Source organism: Dermacentor variabilis, chromosome 8, assembly GCF_050947875.1.
Source record: "Dermacentor variabilis isolate Ectoservices chromosome 8, ASM5094787v1, whole genome shotgun sequence".
Taxonomy (NCBI): Eukaryota; Metazoa; Arthropoda; class Arachnida; order Ixodida; family Ixodidae; genus Dermacentor; species Dermacentor variabilis.
Genome location: NC_134575.1, coordinates 101809652 through 101834990, shown reverse-complemented (window position 1 = coordinate 101834990; position 25339 = coordinate 101809652). Strand labels below are relative to the sequence as shown.

At 42.1% G+C, this 25339-nt stretch overlaps 1 protein-coding gene and 1 long non-coding RNA gene across 2 annotated transcripts in view; one reads left to right on the top strand and one right to left on the bottom strand.

Moving 5' to 3' along the window:
• The window catches only part of LOC142590488 (galactokinase-like), a 29179-nt gene extending 4110 nt beyond the window's left edge, over positions 1-25069 (top strand). The window contains exons 3-8 of the mRNA XM_075702649.1: positions 5709-5841; positions 12899-13027; positions 19077-19255; positions 21395-21545; positions 23262-23421; positions 24644-25069. Coding sequence (XP_075558764.1) covers positions 5709-5841; positions 12899-13027; positions 19077-19255; positions 21395-21545; positions 23262-23421; positions 24644-24742 — 851 coding nt within the window. The 3' untranslated portion in view covers positions 24743-25069. The remainder of the gene's footprint in view (positions 1-5708; positions 5842-12898; positions 13028-19076; positions 19256-21394; positions 21546-23261; positions 23422-24643) is intronic.
• Positions 1-25339, bottom strand: part of LOC142590490 (uncharacterized) — a 35005-nt gene that overhangs the window by 727 nt on the left and 8939 nt on the right. The window lies entirely within an intron of this gene.

The window sequence follows — 25339 nt, the reverse complement described above, 5'->3', positions numbered from 1 at the left end:
GAATATTTGCGTTGGGGTGTGACCATAATATAACCTGCACTAGTTTAATGCTCTCAGGTGGACGTACATAGAACATGGCACAACAATCACAATAAAAGTTTTGATGCCCTGCAAAATAACCTTTCTGTTTTGCTGCCTAGATGTGCAGCAAGCGATTGAGCAGCATGTTGTGCATATGTGCTTGTATTTTGAACAGCACCATCGATGACACAAATGTAAGAAATGGACACATGCAGCGCTGTTCTCTGTTGTGCTGTTCAGAGTTCAGAAACACATTAACACGCACACTCAATTTCTGGCTGCACATCTAGGCAGCCAAATATAAAAGTCATTTCAAGCTCGAATTCTGATGTGGTCAAGGTACATATGTACTGCGTTTAGCAAATGCATAGCATTCATTCATTCATTTATTTATCCAAATTTCTTTGTACAGGGTGAATTTGCTGGTCAATCTAAGCACGCAGTGCTTGTAAAATGACCAGGCAGTTGGTGAAACAACATATTAAATTCATATTACCACAATTAATACATTCTCTGGCATATATACACTGAACACCGTCCAATGCAGTAAAAAAAAAAAAAAACAAGCATTTCGAGTTCCTGTTTTTTTTTTTCATTACACAATGTTGTCAAGAAAAACATCAAAGTCAAAACAAAGTCAAAACATCAAAGTGATACATAAATACACCAGTCACTTACAGGACTACAACTCAATTCTTCAAACTGATGAATTCAAAATTATACACAGGTATCGAAGCAAGAGCATAAACAAAAGTTGAAAACAAAGCCGGTAAAAAATTCCGTATGAGTCAACTGGCTTTACCTACTAAATGTTTATTGAGCTTGCACACCATTTTCTGATCGCTTTATTCATTTTTCGTTTTGTGTTTATTATACATAATTCATCACTCAATCGATTAAATACTGAAGGGGCATAGTAGTTCCGGGTTCTTTTTCCATAGTGAGTGTAGACATGTGGTTTCACGTACCTCTCAGTTTGTCGCAATGTCACATTCTTTTTTACGGCAACCCTGAATTCTTTGCTAAGTAGTGATTCTTCAAAACTACATAATTAAATAGTTCTGTCACTGGTAGTATACCCAGGGCTTGGTATTTTTCCCTTGTACCTGCGCTATCTAACGCTGTACCGTAGGTTATGCTCTTGACTATTTTACGAATTACGCGATTAATTTCTTGTTTTTTGTTTTCAGAGCAAGTGCCGTATAATGTAATGCCATATATAAGTAAAGACTCAGCTAGCGCCTTAAATACAGTAAGCTTTACTTTAAATGGAGCTCTACCTCGAAGGTGATACATCATGGCAGCAATTGATCTTAGCTTTTTACATATGTGTTTAATGTGACTATTCCAATTAAGACATTGATCGAAATGCACACCTAAATACTTTACAGTTGATTCGAGTGGCAAAGGTAGGCAACGTCATGAATTACAGTCTGATGAATGCAAAAAAATCCTCCTATTAATTGTGATAGCTTTGTGGGGATTCTTAAAACAAATTAGCTTTGTTTTCCCTTTATTTATGTAAATATAATTTTCCTGAAACCAATCACATAATTTAACAATATCACTTTGTAGTTGTTGGAACCCTGTATCAATGTTGGCAACATCTATAGTAATCGCAGTGTCATCCGCATACTGGAACATTTTAGAATGTAATGGTAGAAGGCTGAGGTCTGTAACATAAATGTTAAAAAGCAGGGGTCCTAACGTACTACCCTGAGGTACTCCATAGTTTAGTGACTCCAAACTGCTATATGTTTCTCCTAACCTAACACACTAAAATCTGTCAGCAAAATAACTTGAAAAAAACTTAATGAAGTGTTCCCGAAAACCCAGATATTGCAACTTTTTTACCATAATGTTATGGTCTATGGTATCGAAAGCTTTTGTTAGATCTAACATTAAAGCCAGGACCACTCGGTTATTTTCTATCGAACTGTTGATGTAATCGGATAGCTCATCTAGCAAGGAAGTTGTATTTTTATTCTGTGTGAAGCCAAATTGCGCATTATTGTTCAGTGAAAATCGATCACAGAACGACAGCAGCACGGATGCTACATGCTTTTCCATTATGTGGGCAAGCGCTGAAAGGATAGAAATCGGTCTGTAATTTCCGCAGTCATTCTTTTTTCCGTTTTTGTATATTGGAGCTAACAATAGAGATTTTCATTCCTTTCGGTATATCTCCAGTTTGAAATATTCCGTTTAGTATTTTTAATAATACGTCTTTTAGTTCCTTAAAATTACTATGGAGGTCTCGATTACGAATCTTATCAAAACCCGGTGGCTTCCATTCCTTCAAACCCTTGATGATATTCCATAATTCGACTTCAGATATTTCTGGCAGAAAAGCTGTGTTTGCGCATGTGCATTTAGGTTTGTATTCGGTGTGCCCATTGCGACTTGTTGCTCTTAGCTTTTCCGCCGCATGCAAGAATGTGTCATTGAACTTATCACACATTACTCTCGTGTCTACTGTGGGGAAGTTCTTTTTTATCACTTCTTCAACGCATGCGTGTTTCGATCGGCCCATCAGGTCGTTTACCAATGCCCACGTTTTCTTTACATCGTTTTTATTTAACGAGAATTCTCGTGACAGGTATCTTCGTTTCGCAAGTCGCAATTTCGCTGTCACCAGATTTCTTAGTGAACAGTATTCTGCTCTTTTCGTAACATCGTGCGGTTCTTTCTTGCTTTTCTGCCATGCTTTGTCCTTAAGGTAGCACAATTCTATGATATCTGGCGTGATCCATTTACTGTCAGGCTTTCTCTTCTTCACCTTTACTATTTTAGTGGAACCTTCGTAAATCCTATTGAATGTTTCAATAAGACTGCTGCACATGGTTAAGTGATCAAGCGGTAAGAGTGCACTCCAGTTTGTATTTTTAATTTTTCTGTCAACTTGTGCATTATCTATAATAGTTCTTGTAACCAAAGCCTTTCCTTTCGTTATTGGTTGTTCAGACATAATTGCTAACATGACAAAATAATGGTCAGCCAGTTTGTGCTTAACGACTCCGGATGTATACCGCTGGTTGGTTAATCGAAGGATGATGAGGTCAATGCACGATTTGGAAATTTTTGAGCCCAAGTATTCCTCTCTTGTGTAGTCATTTATTGCATTGTATAACCCATGTTCAGCTAGCAAATTAAGGTAATCAGTTACAGTTTTTTGAGACTCTTGGAAGATATCTATATTTATGTCGCCTACTAAAATCAGGTGTTTCTCGTTCATATACTTATTTAGTAAAAGCTGCAGTTCCTCGATATATTTGTGTGTATTCAAGTTTGGCGGCCGATAGATAATACACAGAGTGTACGTAGTGTCCACTTTACTAATCGACAAGTTGAGCAGCTCGGCTTTATCAAATTTCACCTCAATACTGTATGACAACCAGCTATCTTTCACAAACACCAAAACACCTCCTCCTTTCCTATTTTCCCGACATACGGCATATTGCGAGTAGCCTCTGAGGCAATACAAACTTAACCTTTCCGCTGTAATGTTGATTTCAGACAGCGCAATGACATCCACATCAGGCATTGTTTGCAAATATGCACACAAGTGATCCCAATTTTTCTGCAGGCTACGAATGTTCATGTGTAGTAATTTTAGCTCTTCATGCAGTGTTTCTTCCCTCAATGTTTCGAGGATATGCTTATCCCATTCGCCGAAGGATTCAAATGACCCCATTAGTTTATTTTTGCAAAATCAGCCACGCCATTGACACTAATTACATTAGAATCTTCTTCCTTCCTGACCAACACCTTGCCGTTCTTTGTCCAACTCTCAGTTGCATGCCGAGCATGTTCCAACTCTCAGTTGCATGGCTGCATGTTGTGGGTAAATTTGAAATTTCTTGCGTTTTCTTTTCACGATACATCATATGTGCAAACTTCCAACTGGACTTTACTGAGCGTGCCTGTCTATGTGTATGAATTTTTTTTTTTTAAAACGGGCAGAATTATGCGACCAAAGAAATACGATACTGCAGTGTGTTACGATAAAGTGATGGCTGGAACGGTGCCTATTGCGCATCCACTAGTCGCATCGAAAGAGGGGCCAATGATCCCACTAGTCTTCACAATGACTGCCTTTTCAGGCACATGGTCAGTAAGCTTCGTGATGGACAAGGGACTCGTCCCCATATCCATTTTACTTTCCCGCCACGCCAACATGTTACGCCTCTGGTGATGTCCACTAAACATGTGAATCAGGCAAAGCTGCTTGCTATATAACTGTAACCTGGTGCAGCCAACTATTCACTTCATTAGTGGTCTAACCAAAAGCATTAATTCCATTTTCTTTGTTTGATTGTTCCTGTGTGGTCTCGTCAACCTTTTTTCTCCTTGTTGTGTGTTGCATAGCAAGGGCCTTAAACCTGGCTCTTAGCAGTCCAGATGACGTACAATGATTAAAAGAGCCTGTTGTGCAAGAACTGAACAGTAATGAGACACGCTTGGGCTAGTTGGTCAAAATGCATTATATAACCACAGTGCAAACCACACGCGCAACATAGGGAAGAACCACAAGGCACGATGCTGAGCTCAAAACTTATCTTTAACAAAACATTAGACGTTGTGTCGGGCTTCGTTTACTTCTGTTTTTTAACCACATTCTGCATCTGCCTCTTTATTTGCAGCAAGTGGCACTTAAAGGCTCACTGTAGTTCACTAAGGTGACTGTTTGGGCATGTTGGTACAACATGAACGCAGCTTCATGCACACAAGGCAAGGGCAGAGAAGAGGATAACACACACGAGCGCTGTGTGTCTTAGCCATCTGCACTCGTAGCCTCTTCTCTGTCCTCATTTTGTGCGCATAAAGCTGCATTCATGCACGTTATAGCATGGTTTTGGTTTGTGTGCCTCTGTGTGCGCACATGCGTGCGTGTGCGGGGGAAATGCGGAAGCAAAAATAGGCATGTTCACCAAATGCTCGTTCATTATGCGCCACTCTGTGGAGTATGGTAGGGCTGAAGTACCATCTCAGAACGTTGCGCCTTACAATATGCAACATTAAACAGCTTGTTATTGCTTAGAAATGTGTGCTCTTTGCATCTGTGTATGTGTGCATGCATGTGTGTGTGTCAGGGTGACAGAGAGAGAGAGACTGATTACCGCCTTGTATCTGTTTCACACACCCCATGCTGAGTCCAAGCTTGCACATCAGTTACTTGACTGTGCTTGACCATTGACTGCGCTTGCAGCTGTCATTACCACCAAGTTGTTCCATCATCTCTCGTGCACAAGTTTACCTGCTAAATTCTTGACTGAAGATTCATCAATCTGCCTGTTGTCACTGTCATGTGACACAAGTGACACCTATTAGGGTGTTTTAGTTCGTCTGTAAACAAACTAACCTTTGCGGAATACTAGGCTACTGGAGACATGGATGGCAGTAGCAATGCTGGCAGTGACCAACTGTGTTTCACTTATCGTCTGGCACAAAGTGTCATCAGCAGCGACATAATCCTTAACATGCAGCCTTTCCTTTATATTTATTGAGAAAAGTAGCCTTGTGACACAAAATCTTTTCTAACATGTTGTGGCTGTACAAAGCATGACAAGATGTCTCTACTGGGACTGTTATACTGCTGCCACATTTCTGGAAATCCAATATTCTGTAAAGGGCAGCACATGCACGGACAAGCTGAAGCTCTCTACTGTGTCCAACCCCTTGTCCAGGACACATACGGAGTGGCTTCAATGCGGTTGTCATCAGCTCGGTGCCTGCAGGAGCGGGCCTGTCCAGCTCGGCCGCACTGGAGGTGGCTATGTTCAGCTTCCTCAGGGCGCTGCTTGAGCCAGAGGAACTAAGGTGAGCCAGTCATGCCGTCTCCCATTTGCAGAGTGGATTTGAGCTCCAAACTGTAGTGTACTGCTTGTGCTGGCCACAGCAGTCCAGTTTCAGTTAACCCATCATACCATGCGTGATGAACTGAAGCATGCTGGGGCAGAAAGACTTAGACTGGCGATGATCATCGAATGTTGGCAGTAGGCATGATCAGCATACATGCATCTCCAATTCCTTTGAAGCTCATTTATTTTAAAACATACTTGCATTTCTTCACAGCAGCAGCTGCCTGCATGTGCATTGTGTAGGCGGTATACAAATATTCTAAACTTTCGCATTAAAAAATTGAATAGTGTTGTCTTCGATCTGATCCTCGAATCGAGTGGTCACTATTTGTGGATCTAAATCTTTCTTGGAATATGCTAGCTCCCAAATACTTTGCTCCATCAAATGCGCGTAATCAAACGTGAAACTGAGCTGAAATGCCACCATAGTGGACATTGAGCACGGCGCGTCACTTGGGAAGCCAGGATTTTCTGGCTAAATTACAATCGTTTGCACTGAGATTTTGTTGGGACATTGCACCCGATAGTGCGTATAATTTGTTACTATCTATGGATGCAGCACCTGTGTGTTGTCTTTGGATTAAATATGAACGCAATTAATTGCAACATTATTTGATATAATAGTGGCGACATCTGCCGCTGTTATTCCAACTAGAGAAAATAGTACTTTGTTTTTTGTTCTGCAACTGCAGACCATGCATATTTCTGATTGAGCCTCGCAGATAAAATGAGCTTAGACGACTGTCCTTTAGAACTTCGTCCTGGTGATGCATGGTTACATATGCTTTGAAGCTTCGTGAATATGTGAACAAACTGCATGATTATTTGTTCCTAATGTTCCATTTGGACTTTCAGTAGAACACGTCTCATAATAGGCAGTTTAATGGGTAGAAAGTTACTAATTTTAAAAATACTAGGATGTCAATGTTATTTTGTATTAGTGGGGAAAAATTATTCATAATTTGGGAACTATTTGAAAAGTGTGCAATATACAATTCACTTTTCATGTGGCACTATCCAATTCACATTAAGTCTGAAAACTTACTATTCTAGCATTGCATGCAATGCAGCTATATTCAGAAGAAGAGGGTAAAAATGTTTGATACAAGTTTTATTTTTTGACATCAAGCGCTTACCATTTTCACTCAAAGAATATACTGAATGTGTGGCCCTTAGTCACCTGATAATTTGAAGAATGCAAGTATAGTTCTCAAGGTGATTTTATGGTGCACATATTTCAGTTTTGGGTGCCTGTACTACTATAGGCAAATGAACTGCACATATATATAGTACTGGAGTATGAAATAAAACACTTCTCACAAGTATTAACTCAAAAGTACGATTTCACTCTGCTACTCACCTGGCTGATGAAGTTGGTAAAAGCCCCAAACTGATTGATTGATTGATTGATTGATTGATTGATTGATTGATTGATTGATTGATTGATTGATTGATTGATTGATTGATTGATTGATTGATTGATTGATTGATTGATTGATTGATTGATTGGGTTTAATCTCCCAAAGCAACACTGGAGCTATTAGACACCATAGTGGAGAACTCTGGATTAATTTTGACCACCTGGATCTCCTTAATGTGCACCTATACAGGTCTACAAGTACACAAGTGTTTGTTAATTAGATTCTTTTCTTAAATTAATCACTTTTTACAAAAAATTTGTGACTTCACAGTGACAAATTTCTAGCCTTCTTTACAGCTATCAGCTTTGCAGCATCTGCCATTAGGAATACATTCACCGTAGAAAACTCATGACATCTTGCTTTGCGCTCTTTGGCCATCCTGCACCACTTGAAACCACACATCACGACCATTGTTGCATTTCACTCTCATCGTAATATGATTTCTGCAGCCGTGAATTAAACCTGTGGCATCGTGCTAAGCAGCAGCTCACCATAACAACTGCTGCACGTACCAGGGACAGCGCCAGAAATTTTCCGCAGGGGGAAGTTCCTTTTAAATGAACATGAAACTGTCTCATTGGCTGAACAGACATGTGTGGGTAGTACCACTTGATTTCAGCCTGCTTGCCTTGGCCGGAAAAGAAAAAAAACTTTTTGTGGAATTTCTCTGTGGTCTTGAAACTCTCGCTTGTGACTGTACACACCCCTGTAACCAAAAGTGACTAGAGACTGCTAAACAAGGCAGAGCTCCACAGCAAATGAGGACAAAGTGATGTTCGACCACTGTTGATCGCAGGACAGACTAAGCTTAGTGTTTGATATGCAGTCATGCCCGCCCAAATGTAAATAATGACGTAGTATGTATTACAATGGGAGTGATTCAATGTGGAAATGACACTGTAGGGTGCGAACATAAGTACTCATTGAGCATTTCATGAGCAGTGCTCCAAATTTGTGGCATGCTTTGCTTACTTTTGTTTAATGAAGGTGTAAATGGCTCGCAATTTGTACCACTGGCATGCAGTTTAAAGCACCTCCATCGCACATTCAGGCAGTCAGTCATTAAAACTGGATGGTGTGCGCAGTGTAGCAATATACAATCACCACTGGCCATATCATGGGCAAGGGCTCACAACAACTCTTGGTCTTCCTTCACCTATGCTGACGCACATTTAGTGCATAGTAGAAGATTTCAATCTGGATGCAGAAGCATGGAGTGTGCTCGTAAATGTTTCATCTGGTTAGTTAGTGTTTATCTCGTGTTTCTATGTTTGCCACGTGCAGCGATCATTTGCTATGTAGTTAAACTTCGTGTAATATGTGTTATCTAAAAGCCCAACTGAACATTCTACTCAAGAATGCATGAGTGGATTATGCACTTTCTGCCTCCCTCTGAAATTGGACGAGCATTTATCTATGTCCAGGTCCCTTCCTGTTTTGTTGTACCTCATCCTGTTCATAGGCACAGCGGTGTCCTCTCTGCTTAAAGTGCCCCTAAACCACCTTGAAGCTGAGCGAGCACCTTCTCTCCCACCTTTGCTGCTCTCCCTACGAGCACTCTCTCCTGCTCGCCGCATACTTCTCTAGGAGACCTGTGGACACTAGGCCAGCACCAAACGTCACATTGGCGCTGTTATTTGAAGACACCATCAGCATTTGCTCATCAGTCCTCTGTGCTTTTCAGCTACGTGCCGTTTCCACCGCACACGCAATGTGAAACATGCTAAATAAAGTGAAATCAGCTGAGCATGCAAGGCGTGGCAATCGAGATGACAAGAAAGAGCAGATGTGCGACTATGTGGGGAAAAGGTGCTAGCAGATGCATTGCGCCTGATGTCCCTTGTATATGAACCATTCGGTAGATTTTGCCCTGGGGACGTCACGTGGATGACCCTGTTGACATTACAGTGTGTCAAAAAGGCACCAAAAATACCAGAAGAGGAGCACACAATCATTCTCTCGATTATTATATGCGGTGGACCTTTTATGACAAACCCTGCTAAGAAGAATTCTATGATAAGGTCAACATGAGCTCAGCAAGCTTTGTCTAATTTGGTGTGAATACACGGAACTTTTGTTAAGCTCACATATGTATGAACTGGCTTTCAAAATACCTTGAGATGACATGAATCAAACTTTGGGTGCCCACAAATGCACCGGCGATATGCAGGTTAGTGCCTCATTAAGCACTTGATCATGCTGATGACACGTCGAAGCTTCCAGATGTGCTGTTTCTCTGTACGTTAAAACTTGTGGCAGTTCCTCATAAATTCTCATGTTAGTCACTATTGAGAATACATTACTTAAAAAATTTAAAAAATGGCTGACTTCATCCTCGCTATTTAAAAGATGCAATTATTCTGGAAAACAGTGAAGAAGGGAAGTGGCACACACTGAGGAAAACATTGAAGAACCTCTAAAAAAAATTGTTTTAGTGCTGACAGACAGACACAAGAAAGGGCAGGAGCAGTACACACAAAGCAGTGCTTCGTGTCTAAAGCAGTGCTTCGTGTGTCCTGTGACTGACTGTGGTGGTGTAGTGGCTTCAGACAATGTTACTAGATTAGCTTTAGTTTGCAAGCTCTGCCTGAGCCCTGTGCGAGAATGCGTCTCCTTTCCGTCTCCTCTCACGCTGTGGCACTTCCGTCGCTGTTGGCTTGGTAGCTGCGCTTGCCTGGCTCGGCGGCCACCTGCTCCGAACGCAATTCCAGTGCATTTGTTTTGCAACGCATTAATTTGCATATTTTTTACGTAGTAATTAAGATAGAGGTAATAGCCTGAGGGATGGTAAATAAGGGCATGCACGTCAACCACGTAGCTAAGATAAAGCAAAGGGTTAAGGAAAAGTATGACGAATGTCATGATATTCGTATTGGATTGCACGCTATACATGCACTGAAACTGCTCATCACAAAAATAACTGATCTTGTTCATTATCTGGGTGTCTTTCTGTGATGTTCATTTATTTGATTGTTTGCCTAATAAAAGTTGTGGCAAATAAAGCCCGCGATATTAGACTTTACAGTCAGCTATGTTATTTGTTATGTTAGCGTAAGCTATGAGATTTCATGTTAATTGCTTGCTTGGGAAACCAGATAAATGAAAGAGAAGAGAGCTTGCGTTTTCACTTACTCAAAGTAGTTTACTACTATGTACAAGCTTCTTTGTCACTATTTTCAAGATGCCAATAGGCAAAAAATGTCTGGACAGCATTTCTCTCCATCATATTGAAAGGCACCTCACAGGCCCCTCGGCAGGTCTGGCCATTTCAAGCTGGCAAGCGCAGTGCATACAGTGTGTGTTAACGATTGTGTCTGCTAAGTATTACATCCCTGCACGCTCTGGAAAGAGCTTAAATTTGACAATTGACAATTGTCAAGATTTGACAAGATGTCAATTACTGTTCTGGACAAGTTATGACCCTTTGGGTCATATCTTGTCCCACAACAGTAATTGTCATCTCTCTTGCCCACGTTTCCTTTCTTTAATGCTGCAAGCTCACAGTACTTCCATGTCATAAACGGCTTGCACATTATCAGCGTGACACAGCATTTTCTCCACAGGAAAGTAGTGAGCACCGAGTTTTCAAGAAAGTAAATGCAAGCGAGGCAGATAACGATTATTGTTGTGGAACAAGATAAGCCCCAATGGGTGTAAACTTATTTAAGAGTGTATGCGGCTGGCAAGCACAAGGTGAGGATGTCGAAGAGCCTGCGTCAGTGGACATGTCGGTGGCGATGGCAGACGGCCAGCAAGGCGATGACTGGGCGAAGACTTGGAGGGAAAGGTTCTACGGTCAGACGTGGTGCCCTGCACCTCTTCCAGAAATGTTACAAGGCAGGAGACGTTTACTGAGAAGTCTCGGCACTAAAGCGTTAGATGGGACAAGGCCACCAAGCCAAAAACAAAGTCCACCTCTTCCTTCTCTTCCACCACTCCTTCTCTTCTTCTTCATTTGTACAAACATGCTGTTACAATATGAAATAAGGCTCAGAAGGACAGTTTTACAGGTATAAAATTTAAATTTAAAGGTTTTGAATGCTGCCACCCTTGAAGGCAAGCACCATCGCCAGGAACCTGGAAAAGATGCCTCTTTTTCGGCAGGTACTTTCAAATCATAACTGCTTTTCCAACCGGTCACGAAGCAGCGTGGTATGTCTGTTGCTCACAGTAAAACACTACTTAGAACTTTAGACAACTTAAATAGCATGATCAGGGCACAACAACACCAATGGCCTACGACCACTACTACAGCGGGTATGAATAAAGCCACTAAAGCAACAACAAGTCTGGAGATTCAAGCAAACCATTTGGCGAGCACCGCCATGTGGTGTGAGATGGAAAGGTGACACGCTCCGCATTGCAGTTTGCAAACTGAAGCTAATCTAGTAACGTTGGCTTCGATGTTGCGCCGCTAAGCCCGAGAGCGCGAGATCGAATCTTAGCTGCGGCAGCCACATTTTGGAGATTGGGAGCGCAATGCAAAAAACTCCCATGTACCATGCATTGGGTGCATGTTACAAGGGCATTAAAGACTCCCAGGTTGTCAAAATTAATCTGGAGTCCCCTACTACAGTGTGCCTGACATATATGGTTGCTTTGGCACATAAAACGCCAGAATTTAATTCAAATTTTTTTGTGTCCTGTGTCCCTTCTTGTGCTCGTGTCTTTGAGTACTGAAGCAATAACCAATTCACCCAAATGACCACTCTGAATATAAAGAAAAAATATTTTAAGCCCAGTGTGATTGGTAGATTGCACTTCCAGAACTGCTAATGGGCCATATTCAGGCAACGCGTACTGCAATGGTGCCCTTTGCCTTAAAGCAAAGACCTGTCATTATGCTCATAGCAAACGGCTACCTTTGCCACAGCTGGTACCAGTCCTGTTCACTTTTTGTTCTTGCCTCGAAGCCACTCACGAGTTGCGCCTTTGTTACTGCAGGCGTCCCACACTCTTTTATGATGGCAGAGGGAAAAAAAATTGCATAGGGCTATTATCATGCAGCGTAATGGTGCAGGAGGCAATCACAAGCCCGCTGCAAGCTGAAAGGAGTGAAGTGATGCTGTATCTATTCGCATGTTGTGTACATTTAGTAATGTTTGAAAAGATTGAGTTGTGGCCTTGTTGGTACGACATATTTCCTAGAGCAGGCACTTCAGACAAGATATACAAAAGTTGACAGACAAAAGCTTGCAGTTTCTTGCCTGTTTTAGGATTGCTTTGCTGTGCACAGGCATCAATACAAGATGACCAGGTTCATAATTGAATCCACAAAAATAAGTAAACTTGGCCAAGAGTGCGTTAGTACTTCTTTGGTGTCCTTATCTAGGAAAGAACTATCATTTTCTGCTGAGTCGTGGTTTGTTCATGCTTTGCATTGTCTCAGGCATATAGACACATGATCCAGCTTTTAATAAAACCAACCAATGTTGAAATTTACACTTGTGTGTGCCTCAACTTCTGTTCATCTTGTTTCAAGCTGTGCAGATCTCTGCCATTTTCTTCTCTCTTCCGTAATCCTTTTGCATGTGGTCCTTTGCGTGAAGCTGTGTCCCAGCAAACAGTTTCCTAATGTTAGTGTCTGTGATCCAGGGATGCACACCAGGCTCCACTGTTCTGCCAGAAGGCAGAGCACGAGTTTGCCGGTGTGCCGTGCGGTATCATGGACCAGATGGCTGCCTACTGGAGCAAGCTGGGCCATGCCTTGCTTCTCGACTGTCGGCAAGTAATTATAATGTATATCTTGGCGGTACCCCAAGGGATGGTTTGTGGTCTGTACAGAGCATGCACAGGTGTTTACACACTGGAAATCCTGAGCTACAAAACAGCACACTTGCGCTGTTGCATCAATAGACCTCGCCTCAAACTAAGGTATTCACCGCTCCGATTTTCCCTTTTCGTCAATTTCTCACTTGAAAAGGCCCTGTCCTCAGTACAAGTGATGACTTTGTTATTACAGAAGCTTAATCTTTCAATCTAGCTCGATTTAATACTTTCCTCAACCCGTGTGTTCATAAATGCACTTTAGCATGAAGCCCGTGCTTGACTTGATCTAGATGACGCTCGACATGAACGTTCCAAAGGAAATGCTGTGAGCGTCTTGGGCATGTTCACGCCAGGCGTAGTCTAGGCCAAGTCAAGCATAGACTTGAAGTTAAGGTGCATTTATGAATACCAGGCTTAGAGTCCCTTTACCTGTCATTAGGCAAGAGATGTCAAACTCACTACACCCCTGAAAACAAAAAGACAGACTTGGGATTAAGAGTGGTGCATGATCTGCTGTAAGAATCTAACTCCTGGCACAACAAGTTCATCAACATCAGCAGCACAATCCAATCCACTGCTGGACAGAAGCCTGTAGTGGAGATTTTCTCTGTCTTGTATGAATCGTACCTACGCCTATATCTGTATTTCTTTTTTTTCTTTTTGTAAACTCATCATTTCATAAGCATTTGCCATCCTTGAGTACAATTTCCTTCCCCCAGCACTCTCTGTAATAGAGGACCAGTTACCTATTCAACATTATGCGTTACAGATTCTGCCGTGTACCTTTTCTACTTCTTAATAAGGATTAGATTGAATTGGATTAGATGAGACCGATTAGTCAAGATCACATTGTATATAATCTATACTGTCTTTATTCTTAGTGTGAATGTTACTCCCGCCAATTTACCTGTGAGGTTCTTACAAACACAATTAGTTAATGGCTCCGAATAGAAAAAAGCAGCATGCAGACCTAAAAATGCTAGCAACGCACATCCATGCATTTCATTTTAAACATTTAGCAGCACTGTACAGCTGTGGATGGTCGGATAGACAACCCTTGTAAAACAACTACACTGGAAAACCTCATTAATTCCGATATCAGAGGACTGAAAATAGTGGCCGAATTAAATGAATGTCGAATTATTGAGAGTATCAAGAAAACAATAAACAAAAGCTTATTACTACATCAAAGCGATTTTATTTACTAAATGAATCAGACAATCCCTTTTCTATTTTGCCCAAAAGTAATATGGAAGCTGGAATTCTCGTTATCTCATGACTGATTGGCTTTCGCAGCGGCATCCACTTCCTTCGCAGCACGGCCGCGCCTTCATTTGAGACACGCCATTCACTATGGCACGTACATCCTGAATATATCTTTTGCCAGTGAGCCAGTCACAAACCAATCGTCTGTCCATCACAATATAGCCAGTGCTGTTCATACTTGACAGCTTTGCACCAAGTCAAAACGAAACTACCGTTTGCTGTAACAACTGCAGACGAAACCGTGGTCGCTATCACTGCCATTCACATAGGAATTCTGCTGATGATAGTGGCAATGGAGTCTCTGCCGCTTTGTTTCGGTTGGATGCTAGTGCCGTTATTTTTTTTTCTCTTTTGCGTCGCGCATTTGCGGCACTCATCACTCGCCGCGCTCCGAGAGTGGTCCGAATCAACTGATTTGCGGCCAAATACATCCGCATTAACGAGAGGATGAAATAATGCATACGCCTGCCGGGACCAGAGGATGAGTCTGAGTTATCAGATTTTCCGAATTAATGAGGGTCGAATTGACGAGGTCTTACTGAATATTCACTTTGAGCCATGTTAATACTTGCCGTGTTTCAGTGTTGTCATTGCAACACCACCGTCGCTGAAAACCTTCGCAGTTGCAGCACCTGTCGCATACAGGGCATTTCGCCTAGAGGTATTTCTAATTAATAAAAATAAGTAACTCGAAATAAAAGAATCATTTTTGCTGGTCAAAATTCATAAGCGATTTACATTATATGTTAGTGTGAGAAACTGCCAAAAAGAATTCGTTGGTTTTCACTAAATTTTAGGCCACTACTTGAGCACAGTCAGTCAGTACTCTAGCCACATTCACTAAACAGCCATCCTGAAACTAGTGCCATTATCGCGATAACCATGCCCAAGCTTGCATGAGAACACAATTGGGATAAAACCAATTTGCTAAAGGATTTCATGCACATTTGGGCAAAAAAATACGGTAAACTCAAATGTGGTGGTAGTCTCAGGATTCAAGGGAAGCACTTGCTAACAAATACTATTGCACAAATATATCACTTTTCGGGCGATACATTGTGCTGCCTATGAGCCAAGACTAAAGGAGAAAGTAGACTTCTTCATCTTCTCTCGGGGTGAAACAGCAGTAGTGACTCTCGGGGCACAAAAATAGCAATCCCGTGCGCATATCAGTCATATGTATCAGTGCACAGGCCTTCGCCAAAGAAGACAATTCTAACATCCCTAACTATATACTTGATTTTGATTACCGCCACATGGCGCCAGTTGACATTACTCTTGATGGCATTGTACATCTAATGGCCGAAAAGTGTCCTCTTCCTCTGGTGTCGATGAAATTAATTCAAAAATACTAAACTATATCATTTTTGTCTCTAGCATCATCTCAATTGATATCTGTAGGCAGTTGTCAGGCTATAGGCATCAACAAATGAGCTGCCCACTGATTGGAAAGTAGGAAAGTAGTACCGACATTCAAACGTGGCAATAAACTATTGCATTAAAATTATCGCCCCATCTCATTAACACGGATCTGTTGCACAATGCTTGAACACATTATTGCATCGCGTATCTACAAAAACCTGGAATTTAATCATCTTTTCTTCCCCGAAAAGCATGGATTTAGAAAAGGGTTTTTCTGCGAGTCGCAATTCTTTGAATTCACTACTGACCTACATTACAACATGAACATAACTTACAAACTGATTGTATCTTCCTAGACTTTTCCAAAGCATTTGATCGTGTAGCGCATTGCCGACTAATATCTAAGCTTTCTACGCTCAAATTAGATTCACTAACCTTGTCATGGGTCTGTAATTTTCTTTCTAATTGCCAGCAGTTCACCATTGTTAATACTCCTCTCCTCCTTCCAACAGCACATCAGGTGGGCCACAAGGAAGCATCCTTGGTCCATTACTCTTTTTAATTTAATCAATGATCTACCAAATAACATCTCATCTTGTATACGGATATTTGATGATGATTGCATTGTTTGTTGTTCAATAAAAAGTACTGATGACCACCTGTCACTCTAAAGTGACAATATAATTAACGATTGGTGTAAAACATGGCTAATGACTCACAACTTTTCCAAATGTAACACAATTTCTTTTACCCAATAATCTGCTTGATTGCGTTTTCCTTACAACATTAATAATAATATATTGGCCAGGACCACACTGTATAAGTACCTAGGCATCCACCTGACACCAAATCTTTCTTGGGTTGATCATGTGACCACTTTCTGCTAATTTTTCCAGATCATTAGAGTTTCTTTGGCACAACCTACAAGGCACTACCCTTCATGTACATAAACAAGCCTATATAACATTTGTTAGACCGCAGTTAGAATACACTTCATCCATCTGGTCACTTCTTCAAAAATACTCAAAAGACAAGTTAGAAGCGATCCAGAACAGAGCTTGTCGTTTTATTTTGCGGAATTCTGATTACCAGTTCCATGTAACCCAGTTAAAGCTCGAACTTTCACTTCACCTATTAAAAAGACCGTCGAGACATTGCCCTTTTATCTCTCTTTCACAAATATGCCCATGCCACTCAGCCACCCTTATAATATAATATCTGAGATCACTAGTTTTTTACTTACCCCTATCTTTCCGTACTTGTCGACGTTATGTTTTTTTTTTTTGTTAAGCTACTTTGTATAGAGGTTTGTTTGATCCCCCTTGGACAATGTTTCCGTACAGGCCTGTAAGGTGCAAGGCATATTTAAATAAAAATAATTTACACCAAGTACATGTGTATGGACTGTTAATCGTAATAAACACTGAGCCAAGAAATATATAACCTTTTGTAAAAATTAAGCTAGTGTAAAGAAGAAACTAACAAAAAAACAACAGTAGAACACGTTAAACCGGTAATATAACCATGGAACTAGGAAAACTTCTGCATATATACAGCTGAGAAAGAACACTACATTCATCATTTAGATGCATTTAAGCGCATCATTTCCACCCAATAGATGGAGGGAAGAGTTTTGCTGCTGCTGCTGCTGCTGCTGCTACTGCTGGCTGAACACATTGCCCTTGTTGCATCCCCTACCAGCACACCTGTTCAGCGAACAGCATGCAACTCGTGTACAGCTTCATTGGCAAAGACATTGCTTGGTGGGGGGCAGCATACCCCCACTGTGGGCTTGAGGGCTTGAGGAAGGCATGAACCAGCAGCGCTGTCTGAATAAGCATGCTCCCGGAGGCTGTGTCGGACAATTAGAACTCAATCGTCGTCAAGGTTGCGTGAAATTACAAAGCACTAGAGGCACCTAAAGCAAGGCGACCACCTTCCTCATTACCTCCAGTGCCAACATGCAATGGGCATAGGTCAGCATACTCACTCATGAGTGTGCCGACTCATACTTTCTTTATGCTAATTTTGCAGGCGTTAGATAGAGCGTCAGCTAACCATGGAGGGTGTGAGTGGACGTGAGTATGAACTGGAGTGGGTGTCAATGAAGCCTTTCAATTTCACTGATGTACTGGTACATTTCCACTTTTATTATGATGGCAATTATATATGGACACTCCAGATGCATTTCTGCCATCACCATCGCTGTGAGGTTCCGTATAAAGTCGAAGGGCGATAAAATTGCTACCACACATCATAGGCTGTATGTGCGAGTGAAAGCGTTCGAGGGTGTGCCAGCGGTCACAGCTTAATCTCACGCAGGCAACGGAGGAACGCAGGGAGGAAGTGCGCGTCTTCTGTCATACTCAAGGGTCCAGGAGGAGGGTAGGCGCGTTTTACCCCGGGCGGCACCCGCTCGGGCCACTGTATCATGGAAGCCATCTGCGACGGGCGACAGAGTCCGCCGCGCACTGTGTTTTCGCGGCTTAGTTTGCATTGATGCGAGATGCAGCATTCAGGTCAATTCACTCGCCGCTGCAGCCACGCTTCCTCACTCCAGCGTGTTGACAGCAAGTTTTCGCGGTCATCGAGTGAGATGTGTTGACGTTTGTTTGTGCACGCATGACACCATGCTTGTTAATTTAGTTAGTAGGCGAATATTTACGAGTTTATACGGCTGATAAAACAACTATCCCTACTTCGTACAGCTGTCCATTAATTTGCTGTCTCAATCGATGCTTTGCCTTTCAGGTGAAACTGCGGCTTTTTTCTGTCCCGCCATGTCACTGACATATCCGTACATTCTCCACTTTTGCCCGTCATATACCAAGAGTACATTTCTCATTGACCATTTCTTTTCCTTACTCTTTTGCTTAACCAGAAATGAACTGATGTGTTCATTTTATAATATCCTAGAAAAAAGAAAGACACCCCAACACTGGAAGGGTTAATGTGAATACAAACAAGTCAGTGACTGTTGTCAAGTGTGCGTCGACATGAGTGCAGGTAGAAGAGACTATGAAGGCGAGTTAGCATTGATGAGCACAGTGAGTGCAAGTTAGTGCATAACCTACAAAATGTTAGCGTCCTCTTATTCTGTCGGTCTGTGGTGATTGGCGGCAAGGAAAAGAAGAAAAGAGCAGTCAAAGGCTTCAGGGAGAATCAGATCCAGTGATGAAGCTAGGAAGTTTTAGGGTATAATGTGAGCTTCGCTGATGCAAGGAGGGGCTAACCAGCAATTCTTGGGATGACCTTTGTCCTGAAAAACACTTACAATAGTCAGGATATAATGATAATATCTACATAAAACTATAAGTTTCACATTCGTGTTGCTTTTTGGGGTCCGATGTTGGTGAAGTTTGCGATGTCCCTGTAGGTCCCTTGCCTTGGAGCATGTACCCGTCAACCTGACCTCCGTGGTGATTCTGGTGACCGACTCGCAAGTGAAGCACGCTCTCACAGGTGGTGAATATGCCCAACGCCGTGAGAACTGCCAGGCTGCCAGTGCCATCCTTGGCAAGAGCCTGAGAGATGCTTCACTTGAAGATCTTGAAGGTATGCTGGGGTTTGTCAATTGTTGCCAGAATGTGTCACTTGCCAATGTCTACTGCTCTGGAGCCATTGTAGGCGATCCTTATAAAATGGCATACCTCAACTGAGCAGTGGCACTTAGTCCGCGTCCTTGTAGCGCTCATTTCTTTTATTCAAGTACTGCTCTGTCTTTAAACAGAAGAAATTGAGACGGTACAAAAAAAAGGCTGTGCGCTTTATATACAGTGGAGTCTCGTTGATACGATCTCCACAGGAACCGGAAAATAAAACATATAATCCAAAAGTCGTATTAACCCATACAAGCTTAAAAAAAGTACAAGAATAGGTCTAATCGGTGGTAAACTCAATAGCAAAGGTTCATGTGGATTTGAGCGATACTGCTCAGCGTAACACATTATGCAGAGCAGCATCACTCGGCATTACACGAACCGCAGTCAGCGTGCTAATATTTAGCAACTTTGAAATAGCTTGTCAGCTTGCACTGAAGTTTCTTCTTTTAGTTGTCCGTAAGGAGGTCCTCGAAGTTAAAGAAGCTGCTGTTCCCACACTCAACTGAGCAGTGGCACATCGCCAGTCGGTGTGACTTCAGTGCCTCAGAACTGCCGGCGACACGCCGCGGGCGTTTTCCCTCCAGTGTGCTTAGGGCGTAACACATTCTTTATAGATTGTTGGGATGTTATTTAACCTAGAGCACTGGAATATGAAGCTAGGAGCTTTAGAAATACCAGTAAAAGCTCACTCCTTCAGTCGTATTATCAAATTTCAGGTGAAAACGTGATCGCAATAACCGCATGAAAATGCATTGCTCCTGTGGGAGATTGGCCGGGAAAAGAAAAAGAATGTATTATCCCAAAAAACGTATTATACAGAATTGTAACAATGAGATTCCACTGTACCGCATATTCAACAGATACTTCTCCTTGTCCTCTGCCCTTGCTTCATTGAACTTAGCACCACTCCCTGTTCGTTGTGAAATCGATTCACTGAAATTAATGTAGGATATAAAAAATTATGGGGTTTTACGTGCCAAAACCACTTTCTCATTATGAGGCACGCCGTAGTGGAGGACTCCGGAAATTTTGACCACCTGGGGTTCTTTAACGTGCACCTAAATCTAAGTACACGGGTGTTTTCGCATTTCGCCCCCATCGAAATGCGGCCGCCGTAACCGGGATTCGATCCCGCGACCTCATGCTCAGCAGCCTAACACCATAGCCAAATGCAGGATATCATTAACTCTTCTTGTCGACTATCAAACTGTGAATACTTGTCCATTGCTAAACAGTCTTCGACTCTCAGCTTTCATGAACTGAACCTGAAAACACCTTTTGCTTGCTTTACCACATTTAGACACAGTCTCTTTTCCATGCACCATTGAACTACGGAATACTTTACCTGGCAATATCCCTTCCTTCCCATCGAAGCAGTTTGTTGCCTCAATCATTGGAAACACAGTGTAGTAGTACCATTTTCTCTCTTCTTTATATCATTTCTAATGTGTTACAAACTTCTTTGCACTGTACTTAGGCTTGTACCCATGCTTGAAATAGCCCTTTAAGGGCTGCAGTATGTTCAAATAAATAAAATAATAAATAAATAAACATGCCAGTTAGCCAACAAGCAAGCACCGCTTTCCTATACCTCCTTTGTCTCTCGTTTTGTTTCAACATAATATAAATTGTAATAATTATTATTTTCACACCATGTTTCGTACAACTGTGCACTGATGCCTTATGTCATGTGCTGTTGCAGAAAACTGTGGTGACTTGCCGTAATGACATTGTGCTGCCAAATATGAGGTACTAGCTGTGAATCACACGTTACTGTGGGTTTCTTTGCACATTTGACCTGCGTCAAATGTTTGAAATTTAACCTGTTATTAGCCTATTAGCCTGTTATTTAAAAAAAGTGCTGTCATTGCTACATAACATAGGACTGAAGACTGGTATAGATGTACTTGAAGCTAGCCCTATGGAAGTTTTTTCTTTAATCGATAGCCATGTAGTGTATGAATTCGCTTAATTACAGACACTAAAACAAAGGAAATGGAATCAGTCATGCTAAATGCTTCATTTACTGAATGGACAGTGCATTTTCTCCTAGTCTGCACTCAGAGACTGTGTTCACCAATCATGTCTGCAGGCTGTCGGGAACGAATGACATTGGAACAGTATCGGCGAGCCCGGCACGTCATTTCGGAAATCCAGCGCACAACTCAAGCAGCTGAACTGCTCCGAAAGGGCGACTTCCGGGGCCTGGGCGAACTCATGAATGCCAGCCACGCATCTCTTAGGTGCAGTTGCTTTACATGGCAGTAATCATTCTTGTCATAATCAGCCTAATTTATGCCCACTGCCACATGGAGATGTCTATCGGCAATCTCTCATTACACCTGTCTTGCACCAGCTGATTTCATTGTATGCCTGCAAACTTCCTAATTTCATTGTGCCACCTCATTTTGTGTTGTCCTGCAATTTCCTTCCCCAGACTGCCTGTTATGTGCCCTATGCATTAGATTGCCTGCCCAACTCCATTTCTTCCTCTTAATGTAAGCTAGAATTTTGGCTAGCCCAGTTCGCTCTCTGATCCACACAACTGTCTCCCAGTCTCTTAAGGTTATAATAGCCTACTATTTCTCATTCTATCACTTATTTCGTGGTACTTGCTTTTTTCTGAAGCTTGAACCTCCAAGTTTCTGCCCCTAGGTTAGTATCAATTGGTTCCAGTTACTTTACACTTTCTTTTTTTTTTTTGCCATTCTCACTAAATGGCCGCTCAACTGAGGTGTGCTGCAGTCACATGGGACCCTTTAAACTGTGTTTGAGATAGAATTTAGGGAGCACAATTGGCTCTCCTCCGCAGCTTGTGTGAAAGAGCCAATCACGATAGAGAAATTCAACCCCGATCAGGCTTGACTGTGATCATAAGTGCCCATGTGACACCATATTACACAGTGTGTGGCCTCAATATATAATGATTTCTGGGGAAAAAAAAATTGTTGTTTCTACTGGTTTGGCCAGTCGATATGCACCAGCTATTCCAGCAAAATGCCTTGTTTCCAGGTGGAATTTAAGCTTATTGCTTTTCATTTGCTAGCCAGGCTTTATGACCATTTCACCATAGCATTTATGTTGAAGTGGTGCAATGCTGAGAGCGCGTCATGCAGTTCGATTCATTTCCAATGAGGCAGTGAGACAAGCCACTTTGCACATGCTTCATAAAGGACCGGCATCCGCAGTTGCGAGTAATGGCATGCTTGCACAAGAGTACATTGGTCACCAGAATGATCTAATGACTCTTTCAAGGCCTGCTGAAACAAAATTTTGGACTGCACAAAAAGCCTAGTTTCATATGATGTACAAATCAAACAGCCTCTGTGCAAAACTTTGCATTCGAAATAGGAGCGGACGCACCACAAAAGGATAGCAAAAGTAAGACAAGACATTTTTGATGGCAGAACCAGAAAAATGCCAATATTACTGCTCTCCGAAAATGACACCATGCCCGAGACATTGAAAGTCAGGGCTTCTCTTCATCACGACCTCTTAGGTTAGGTGGTACCCTCAGCATGCTGAAAATCTCTAGGGAGATTGTCTGGGAGTAGCATTACACCCACTGACAACTGGATGCATTCATCACCTGCTTAGGGGCTGCTTGAAGGCTGTTAAAAAAAAGGCAGTTACGAGCCATGTAACTTGGCCAAGGTTGTTCCGATAGTATAAACTACTCGTTCATACCCACTTTATCCAGAGTGAAATTTCGTTGCAGTTGGCCTTTAACTCACAAGTGTTGCCCCCCTGGTGCATTTGCGCAGTCAAACCAATTCTAGCTTTTTTGGTAACTCAGCCAGGCTAGATTGCTCTGTCGTCCATCTTGCATGTCTTTAAAAAGCTGATTTGTGTCCTACAGAATCAGCTGAAGAGTAGTTGCGTATGCACATGTTCCATTTCAACGTACTGTCATTCGAACCTCGCCTCACAACCAAACAACAGTGTTTCTAAACTTGCAGGGACGATTTTGAGGTTTCCTGCCCCGAGCTGGATGAACTGACTCAGCTGAGCCTAGAGTCTGGAGCGTACGGATCTCGGCTCACAGGCGCGGGATTCGGCGGTTGCACTGTGACGCTGATAGAGGAGCAGCACTTGACAGCTGCAATGGACAATATCAAGGTATGCCGAAGGCTTTCACTAGAGTTGGCCACGAACCACAATGTGGTTAAAAGAGTATCGATTGCCATTTCTTACTGAACACATTGATTTGCACTTGCACCTGTGCAAGACGTACTACTGAAAAGTGAGAATTGAAGCTTGGCACAACATAAAGGCAAAGGAAGAGAAAAGGGTACTTGCCCATACCTTTCCTCTGTGAGCTACACACAGATTTTTTAGAAAAAGTGGGTTCCTTGTTTGGTGCTGACACTTTTTTCTTCAGCTAGGGACAAAATGGGCAGCATCTGTAACAGCTAGTCTAGGGCATGCCAGTGAGTTCGTACCATGTGCCACAATTGCCTCTCACATGCATTCATGAGTATGCAGCATAGATGAAGTGCGCTTGTATGTGTGCTTTAGGGCATGCCAAAACTGGCTGAAAGGCACAGCGTATTCCTAGCACTTGGCATTGCACTGCTCTAAATGTGAGTGCGCTGCAAAGTTTATGCAAACAAGCTTGTTGCGCAACGTGTATCAACTGAGGTATGAAATGAGTGAAGTGCATCTTATGCAGAAATCAATCCGATTTCAGCCCTCAACTACTATTCCAAGAGAAAGTGTTATCACTTTTACATGATATGATTAGGTGACATAAATTTTACTTGACACGCTGGTTTTGTAGAGGGAATTTTTGTTTAGTTCCTTGCTCTTTTTTTTTTTTATTGTGTAACAACTGATGAAACTGCATTCTGTTGTCATGTTTTTCATCACCCATTGTGCAGTTTCAGTGGATTTAAAATTTTTCTTTCAGTGTTTTCGACCGAAACCATTTCCACTGGTCAAAATTTCTGAGGTGGTTCACTGCTTTCCATGCACAGTGCACATGAAATATAACTGTAACGGTTTACTGCACCCAAAGTACTTCTTTTGGAGTTCAGGCATGAAATTCATATTTGTGGATGCGAGTAAAACTTGCTAAAAAGTTCAGGACTCCAAATTTGTTTGACTGCTGCATACTCAATGATACTAAAGAGACAAGGAATGCACCAAAAACTGTTTGTCAACATAAAGAAATGTAGGTGGCAGATCTCAGCCCCCAGATGACCGTATCTTGTTGCATCGCTCGTCTTTGCCACTTTCCCGTCGCACATGTGTGGCTGAATTGAGCGCTTAGCCTAAAATGATGGCAGTCAGCGGGCAATGTCATGTACGAGATGACAGTGCTCGCATGTTTGCTTTTCAGAATAACTACAAGGGTCAAGCTCACTTCTACATCTGCAAGCCATCGGGAGGTGCATCTTATGGTCGCGTGAGCAGTCTCGACAGTGCAGCAGAGTGTTGAACTATAGCAGCACAGGCTACGTGTCTGTGGTTTTTAAATTGAAATTGTTTAAAATGGAACTTAAAGACACAGTATAGACAGAAAAGTAATTTCATGTATATTTAGCCTTTCTTACTGTGAGAGAAGGCTTGATTAGCCAGAAAATATGCAGAAACTAAAGGTAAGTGGCGTCGCCACCTTAGTGTTTCCGCAATAACTTACTGTGATGTAATGAATTTTGATGGTGTCTGCTTGGTGGCTAATTAATTTTTTTATCGCTAAAGAGGGACTACATTGTCAATCGATGTTAAGTAATCTGACGCTTTAAAGTTGTCACTTCGTGAACGAGACATTGTCACTTCGTGAACCAGGCGGCTGTAGTCTAAGAAACTCGCTCATGCCACTGCATGCCATCATCTGCTCCAAACTGCATCATCATCACTACTATCAGCATATTTTTATATCCACTGCTGGACGAAGGCCTCTCTCATTGATCTCCAGTTAACGCTGACTCGTGCCATGGGACTCGGTTTTAAGCCTGCAAGTTTACCAATTTCATCCTAGTTGTCTGCTATCGTTGACTATGCTTCCCTTCCCTTGGCACCCATTCTGTATGTC